General features: G+C 34.7%; 2 protein-coding genes across 2 annotated transcripts in view; one reads left to right on the forward strand and one right to left on the reverse strand.

Annotated features, from left to right (window-relative positions):
• The window catches only part of igsf9b (immunoglobulin superfamily, member 9b), a 64,485-nt gene extending 60,787 nt beyond the window's left edge, over positions 1 to 3,698 (forward strand). The window contains exon 21 of the mRNA XM_073819891.1: positions 1,178 to 3,698. The gene's annotated coding sequence lies outside the window, so the exon portion shown is untranslated. The remainder of the gene's footprint in view (positions 1 to 1,177) is intronic.
• A 138-nt stretch (positions 3,699 to 3,836) lies between these two features.
• The window catches only part of gatd3l (glutamine amidotransferase class 1 domain containing 3, like), a 6,285-nt gene continuing 1,079 nt past the window's right edge, over positions 3,837 to 9,042 (reverse strand). Inside the window, exons 3-7 of the mRNA XM_073818777.1 lie at positions 7,503 to 7,616; positions 7,224 to 7,355; positions 6,076 to 6,168; positions 4,647 to 4,812; positions 3,837 to 4,083 (exon numbers count right to left, since the gene is read on the reverse strand). Coding sequence (XP_073674878.1) covers positions 3,949 to 4,083; positions 4,647 to 4,812; positions 6,076 to 6,168; positions 7,224 to 7,355; positions 7,503 to 7,616 — 640 coding nt within the window. The 3' untranslated portion in view covers positions 3,837 to 3,948. The remainder of the gene's footprint in view (positions 4,084 to 4,646; positions 4,813 to 6,075; positions 6,169 to 7,223; positions 7,356 to 7,502; positions 7,617 to 9,042) is intronic.

Raw genomic sequence — 9,042 nt, forward strand, 5'->3', positions numbered from 1 at the left:
AGAGGGATCATACAAAATGCATGTTATTTTTTATTTAGTGCTGACCTGAATAAGATATTTCACATAAAAGACATTTACGTATAGTCTACAAGTTTACATACACTTGATTCCTGATACAGTGTTGTTACCTGGATGATCCACAGCGGTGTTTTTTTGTTTAGTGATAGTTGTTTATGAGTTACTTGTTTGTCCTGAACAGTTAAACTGCCTGCTGTTCTTCAGAAACTGTTCTTTTTTTTCAACATTTTTGTGTATTTGAACCCTGTCCAAGAATAATTGTATGATTTTGAGATCGATCTTTTTACACTGAGGACAAGTGAGGGAATCATATGCAACTATTACAGAAGGTTCAAACCATCACTGATGCTTCAGATAAAACAATGCATTAAGAGCCAATTTGAAGATCAGGGTAAATTTAATTTATTTAGTTTTCTGGGAAACATATAAGTATCTTCTGTAGCTTCTAAAGGACAGTACTTTACTTAAAAAAAAATGATATTTAGGCAAAATAAGAAAAATTTACACATCCTCATTCCGTTCAAAAGTTTTCACCCCCAGCTCTTAATGCATCGTTTTACTTTGTGAAGCATCAGTGAGCGTATGAACCTTCTGTAATGGTTGCATATGAGTTCCTCAGTTGTCCTCAATGTGAAAAAATGAATCTCAGAATCATACAGTCATTGTTGAAAAGGGTTCAAATACACAAAAATGCTGAAAAATCAAAGAATTTGTGGGACCTGAAGGACTTTTCTGAAGAACAGCGGCCAGTTTAACTGTTCAGGACAAACAAGGGACTCATGAACAACTATCACTAAACAGAAAAACCAACTGTGGACACAGTATTAAGAGTCAAGCGTATGTAAACTTTTGAACCGGGTCAACTATTATTTTCTCTTGTGGACTATATGTAAACATCTTTAATGTGAAATATCTTATTCAGGTCAGTAGTAAATAAAAAAAAAAATAACATGCATAACATTTAGTAGATTCTGCAAGGTTTATGTACATTTTCGACCTCAACTGCACATGTAAGATGAAAGATTCTGAAAGTGATATATTCACAGACATTTACAAAATGCCTTACTCATTCTCCTGTTAAATTCAATGCAAGCCCAAGGTTTTATTTGGTTTATCTCTTGTAGGTAACTAACCACAATCCCTGTGTTTATATTTCCAGAGCATCCCGAGAAAGACGACGAATTGGTTTTAAGTACAAATCCTGAGAAAACAAAGGACACAGACTTGAATATCCCTGACCAGCTTTGATGCGTATTTATCCTAAAGCTGAGTAAGGAGCATTGCCATGATGCTGTAAAGGTGCATTCAGTGGCTTTTCTAAACTTGAAAAATGTACAGTATATTGAATGTAGCTTTTGTATCTTTGTCTGTTGTTGACTTTGTATTTGTTGTATCTGTTGTCATCAATCCCAGATTGCACTTCTATCTGTCTAGACTAAAAGATAAGGATACTGAAGTACAGTTTTACAGAAAAAAAACGTACCATACAGTTTTGATACAGATTTTGTAACTGAAATTAATATCCAATGTGGATAATGGACATGCTGGAAATATAACTGTACTTCCAAAGGGTTTTTCTTTCATTCTACAATCAGCAGAACCAAAACAACAGTATAGTATAAAGTCTGCTTTGACAATCAGATACTGCAGCCAAGAAAACATATTTCAAGCAACTGAAATATATAATGTTGTTGTATTTGACATATGCATGAGTGCTTGTATATGTGAACATAATGTTGCTGTTGCATATTTGTTTACCATGTGTATATTTGAGCTCCATTCTTGTTTCTATTTCACCATATCTTGAAAATGAATTCATTTTCATTTTGGTCAAGTTCCAGATTTAAAGCAAAAACTTAGTGCCAATACTGAGTTAAGAAGCTTAGCCTCCTTAATACTCAAAAATCTAGTCACAATTTATTTGAAATCTTTACTTTTGTAACTAATTTTCCCAAACTGAAACCTATTTTCAGCCAGTTCTCTTCATCTCCAGTATCTGTTTCACTTTAGTACAAAGAACTCAGTTTGAGATGCTCATGGATCTTGACTTTTTACTTTACATTTTTCATGTACAACTGTTCATAAATGTTTTGAGAAAACACAAAACTATCTTATATTTAAGATGCTGCTGTACATTTTTGTAATACATATAAAGGTTTTTTGACATTTTTGAGAACAAGTTTTAAGTTTTGTTTTAAAAAAAGTGTTTTATATCTGTTTTTTATATAAATGTTGTCACTCATTTTTGTATGATTTGTAAAATAAAATGTTCCACTAAAATGTTACTGTCTTCTGATAGCCTTTCAGTTATTAGGGGCCAAGCACTGAAGGCACCTATTGTATCCGTTGGCGTTCTTATTATTCTTCTTCAGTTTCAGCCGCTCTTGAGTCTATGGCAGCCCTTAGAAGTTGTGAAATTTGGCACACTGATAGAGGACAGTCTCAATATTAACCACGGCAAGTTTGGAGTCTCTAACTCAAACTCTCTAGCGCCACTACTTTAGACTTTAGACTGTCTGATTTCCACCAAAATTGGTTCAGATCATCTTCAGACCATGCTGGAAAAAAGTTATGGAATTCAAGTTGATTAGCAAAACCATTTTTGAATAACGCACAAATGTATTTGATGAAAAGCAAGTAAAAATTGATGTGAGGCTATATCTCCGAAATGGTTTGGCGTATTCAGACCAATCTTGGTGTGTGTTATACAAAGCATGACCTGAGGCTACCTGCAGTGTGTCGGTGCAGTGCCACCTAGTGGTCAGGAGATATGAAAAATGGCTATTTTTGCTTATATAGTCGAACCATATCCAATTTTCCCATGTCAGCCATTTTGAATTTGATCAAAAATGCTATATTTTACGAACACATTGGCGTATCATTACGAAACTCTTTATGTGTCTTCGGCACCATGCCCTGACAGTACTCAAAAAGTTTGGGGGCAGTGTCACCTTGTGGCAAAAGTTTTAAAGAAATTTTAAAAAATGCTAATAAAATTAGATTAAATTGGCCTATTTTAACGACAGAGATCTCAATTTATTCCTTCTGTCAAGCCGAGAACATCGATACCAATTATGCCAAAAACTTCCTGTCTGCCATTTTGATCAATGTTCAACCTATACTTTTTTGAACTCCTCCTAGACTATGGGTCCGATTTTCACCAAATTTGACTCAGATCATCATCAGACCATGCTGGCAAAAAGTTATGAATTTCGTGTTAATATACGAAACGGTTTTCGTTTAATGCATCAATGAATTTGCTGGAAAAATGCCAAACTGCATCTGAGGCTGTATCTCTTTGTATGTGCCATTGTCACCTCACACTGACCACACCACATCAATTTGGTAACAGCGCAACCTATTTGAGTCTATGCCTGTGCTGATACAAAGTTGTGGATTTTGTGTTGATAGACTAAACAGTTTTTGATTAGCAATGCAACAAATTTGAGCCATGATGCCAAATGGACTCTCAGGCTTTATCTCTGCAAAGCTTTGACATACTGGCATCAAACTTTGTGTGTCATTGTCACCTTACACTGAACACACCACATCGATCTGATTACAGTGCCACCTACTGGTCAAAAGTAACCCATTAAATCATATTACTAGTGGTTGTTTTTATAGTTTTTCAGCCATTTCGACTAAAATAATCTTAAAATGGAATCAATTACTTATTTGCTCTGATGCTTGTTGCCTTGCTTGCCTAGTGCTTGGCCCCATAATTGCTGCTTGCAGCTATATTTTACTCCGTTATCATCTGCTTAAAAAATAAGTATATATTTTGGTTATGGTATGTGATACATAGTACAACACAGGACTTGCATTGTATGCTTTTCTTTATTTACTCTCTGTATGGTCCACATAATAGCGGATTCGGGTCAACCTAAAGTTAAGTGTGAAAGCCTTCTGGTCTCTTGCATCTCAGGAGAATCACTTGGCAGTCATACGCATGACGTGCTTGACCATGTTCCCGATGCCATCAAAGATGTAATGGTAGTGATAGTCGGTCTCCCACATGAAGGTTGGAGTGCTGATCACCTTGTTTTTCTCATCCACATAGGCCTCGTGAGATAGGCAGTTAAGGGAATAATCATGTTTTCATATTATGACTTCAAGTTGACATATGTGACCCTGGACCACAAAACCAGTCTTAAGTAGCACAGGTATATTTGTAGCAATAGCCAAAAATACACTGTATGGGTCAAAATTGTACAGTTTTCCTTTATGCCAAAAATGATTAGGATATTAAGTAAAGATCATGATCCAAGAAGATATTTTGTAAATTTCCTACCGTAAAGATATAAAAACTTAATCTTTGTTTAATAATATCCATTGCAAAGAACTTCCTTTGGACAACTTTACAATTTTCCCAGTATTTAGGCCCTCAGATTCCAGATTTTCAAATAGTTCTATCTCAGCCAAATATTGTCCTATCCTAACAAACTATACATCAATGGAAAGCTTATTTATTCAACTTGATTAACTCAATAAATCTCAATTTTAATGAATGGTTTTGTGGTCCAAGGTCACATATGCTTAGAGACTTCTTGCATAATTTAAAGGCACTTACACTTCAAAAACAAACAGTAAGTTTGGCAGATATGTTAAAAATGAAAGTGAAAGGATATGTAAGGTTCACGAGTGTTGTGACGGGCCCCCATGCTCTTAACCGCCTGCACCATGTTGGTGTTAGGCCAGCGGCCCCAGCGGCTGCTCTCGTCACGTTCATAACCCATCGTGACTTCCAGGTTGGGCAGGACTCTGCACGCCAGGAGAGGAGCCATGCTGGACAGACTGAGCCAAAGAGAAAGCAGGATTTAGGTCAGTTGAAAAACAACCACTTAAACTGAATCATATTTACAGACCCCAATTGAAAATGCTTATATTTTACATGTTTCTTATGTAAAGCAACTGTATGTAGTTTGTGTATTTTTGAGACTTTGGAGCCTCCAACAGTTAAGTGTGTGGAATTCACTGTCGTAATTACATGTACATGCATTTGTCGCTCCAGTAAATCGATCCGCCATTATCGACAAAAGCAAAGCGATTCGCCTCATCAGGTCAGTGTACCATCAGAACTCATTTATTTGAAGGTAAAATTGAAGGTACAGTATTGAACCTTATTTTTGTCGTAAGAGCGGGTACGGCCATTTGTAAATTGAAAGCTTCCGGTCTCATCCGCATCCGTGTTTAGCTGTACAAAACAGCTTGTTTTGCTGCTTGATATTGCAAATTGGTGTGTATTACTGTATTATTTTAATGTGTTATCTTTATTATGAATACACTGATTTGTAGTGCAAACAGTTTTATTGTTTACTGAACGTTGTTATTCTTCTCATATTTCCCTATAGCATCTAATGAACCGGAAGTCATTGCTAAAAACTTCATTTGGACAACTTTAAAGGCGATTGCCTCAACATTTAGATTTTTTTGCACCCTCAGATTCCAGATTTTCAAATAGTTGTCTCAGCCAAATATTATCCTATCCTAACAAACCATACATCAATGGAAAGATGACAAATTTCACTATCTGCATGTAGTATAAACAAGGATTTAATTAAAATTTTTATAATCACAGTTCTCAGAAAAGTTTAGCATGGTAATGGATATGACAATGTTAATGTATTTGGTCTTGGCGGAACAGTTCTGCTACGCAGCTGCTGAATTGTTGCGGCTGTTGGTTAATGCTGTAGTTGTAGATTATTGCTGCTGCAAGCAAGTACAGAACTTGCTACTGCCAAAGCATATGGCGATATGGGGTTGTGAGTATTTAAGACATCCTGCTGCTACACAAATAGCATAAAATAACCCATAGCAGATCTATACAGGTGGAGCTGGGGAAGGTAGAGGGTTTCAGAGGAACTGAAAACGTGCTGCGAAATGCCCAAGTGAAATAGCTGCAAGCTCATTGGTTGCGTATGCAACATGAACCAATCAGCTTGTGCCAAGTCCTATAACTCTGTGATATCATCAGTTACGTTTACAATCTGTCAGTCTGCGTCATCTAGAGTTTTATGGCAGAACTAGGTATTTTTTAATATTTTAAGAGTTGTATACCCAATAGGCTTGCGAGCGCGGTGGAAGTCCTTCATGATTCGTTCCACATCATTATTCAGCTTGCAGTCTTTGCCGTCTTTGCTGAAGGTGGACCTGCTCATGAAAACACAAAAGTCAGCAGTTTTTTCCCATTAATAATTGTGACCCTGTCTGTGAAATCCAGGCTAAACTCTCAAAATATAATTATGAGATAACAAGCAATGAAGTTTGATTTCAACCATTAATTTCACTATGATTGACAAGGCCTTACTCAGTCAATATTATATATATCAAGGTTAGATTTTCACAGAATGTTCTTTACCTTATGAAAGATGATTTTGAATGTGACCCTGGATCACAAAACCAGTCTTAATAGTGGACGCAATAGCCAAAAATACATTGTATGGGTTAAAATTATCAATTTTATGCCAAAAATCATCAGGATATTAAGTAAAGTTCATGTTCCATGAATATATTTTGTAAATTTCCTACTGTAAATATATCAAAACTTAATTTTCGGCCAAATATTGTCCTATCCTAACAATCCATACATCAATAGAAAGCTGTGATGTATGGTTCTATGTATTCAGCTTTCAGATGATGTATAAATCTCAATTTAAAAAATATATATATCCTTATGACTGGTTTTGTGATTCAGGGTTACATTTTATATACTGTATAAAACAGCTGGGTTTTCACAGTTATTATTTGACATGAGGAAAAGAAATGAAAAATGAAAACTTATTTTTTTCTTGCTCAAATCAACACCACTTCTTCAAACCTAGAAGCAACTTTCTCAATTCAGATGTTGAGTTTGTAAAGGTGCTGAAGTGTAATTGGGCTATCTGAAACCGGGTTGGACTCAGACGTGGATTAGTCTCATCCATCACCTTTATTTCCACTTAGACTTAACCAATTGTTTGCTAATAGTGAAACATGATAAGAGGATTTTCGCTCCAGGAATAGAGATAGATCTGGGGTGACTAATAATGAAAAGGCCAATCCGCACATAATCTGAGGGTCATCAAAGCTTAAGTATGTCTAGATGGATTCCATAATGACTCTTGATGGCCTATTCATGCAAACGTGCCTCTCAGGATCATGCACTTCTTTTCAATAACATTTATATTTGCATTAGCATTCATCAGCTAAAAGACGGTCTCTCTCACAGGTTCTTGACTATTCCGTGGCCTCCAGGGAAGATGACGGCGTCAAAGCTGCTGACGTCCAGTTTGGACAAATCATTCATCTGCATCACGCCCTGGCCGTGGCTGAATCGTGCAGACTCCATCATCATGTTCCTGCGGAGAGAAAACAGTTTGGTCTCATAAGCCAAGATGCTTCCATGGTACATTTCCAAATGATATGCAGAGATGATGCAGAATGAGAATATGAAAGGTTGCATAATGAGTATATTTAATGTTATATTTCATTTTAATGATGTCTACCTGTTGTCACTTGAAGATGGCTGCATCCTCATGTGGTCCATGACATGCATTTGCTGCTGGTTTGGGGCAAAGATCTGAAAACGGGCTCCATTACGGCTCAAGTGGTACATGGTGCTTCAAAGAAATACAGTGTTATTTATTAATTATATTTTTCTAGGAAAAAATGGTCAGTTGCAACATTCAGCTGTCTAAATATTTTCAAGCTCAGGCACTAAACTAAACCAGGTAACCAAGTGATATAATTTCAGCTCAAGTCAATATTTCATGTTCATTTATTTATTTATTTGGCAAGTAGTCTTGCAATTAGAGCTGCAAAACGATTAGTCATGATTAATCGATTCAAAGTAAGTTTGTATACTATTTGTGTGTGTGTGTGTGTGTGTGTGTGTGTGTGTGTAACAAAATAATTGTTTGCATACTATATGTGTGTGTGTGTGTGTGTGTGTGTGTGTGTGTGTGTGTGTGTGTGTGTGTGTGTGTGTGTATATACACAGTACACACACATATACGATGCAAACATGAACTTTTGAACCTTGAATTGATTAATCGCGACTAATTGTTTTGCAATTTACTTGCTTTACTTGCAATTAGGATTATGTGCAGTCATCCAGTCATTATCTCTAAATAAAACCCTTGATGACCCTGTCAGAGTTTATTTTGTGATAATCGCCAGGTGACTATGCATTATCCCTTGCTACTGCAAGACCACTTCTGCTACACTGCAAATATTTATTTATTATAATTCTTGTTTTTGCAAAACTGCACAAGATACTTTCAGGAAATTATATATCGGATCTATTTTTTACTTTATATGCCAATATTATTTCCTTGATTTAATCAGAAATGTATCAAAGTTCATGGATGTATGTAAGCTTAAAACTACAACATTTAATTTGCCAGTAGAATAGGAAAAATAAACGTAAATAAACGTTATCTGACATAATTAAAAGAAAAAGTATATAAATAAAGTATAAAATATAGTCTACATAACATTATAATATAATTATTTTTTAAATTGTATTTATTTATTTATTTTTGTACAGGTACAAGAAGGCAATTTAGCAGTTTATTAAAAATACTGTAATATGTATCCTCAATAAATATGGACTATATAGGATATTCTTTCTTTCCTTCTTTTTTAATTATTTAGGGTCCATACTAAAAATCTTTAGCCCTTAAAGTTTTTAGACAAAAAAATAAAAGGAAAGGTATGACAAAAATATAATCTACATGTATAAAATTTATTTTTTAATTTACTTTATTTATTTGTTTGTTTGTTACATTTACATCACAATTTATGAATTTATATTATTAATTTATACATATAAAACTATATTTAATATTTATAATTTAGGGTCCACACTGAAATTTTTTAGCCAAAAAATAGACAAAAAAATAAAAGTTATGACAAAAATATAATCTACTTAATATTATAATATAATGTAATGTATAAAATGTTTTTTTTTTTTTTTTTTACATGTACAAGAGTTTAGGCAATTTCACAATTTAGGAAAAATAAATGTAAATAAACATTATCTGA

This window comes from Garra rufa, chromosome 15 (genome assembly GCF_049309525.1).
Source record: "Garra rufa chromosome 15, GarRuf1.0, whole genome shotgun sequence".
Classification (NCBI taxonomy): Eukaryota; Metazoa; Chordata; class Actinopteri; order Cypriniformes; family Cyprinidae; genus Garra; species Garra rufa.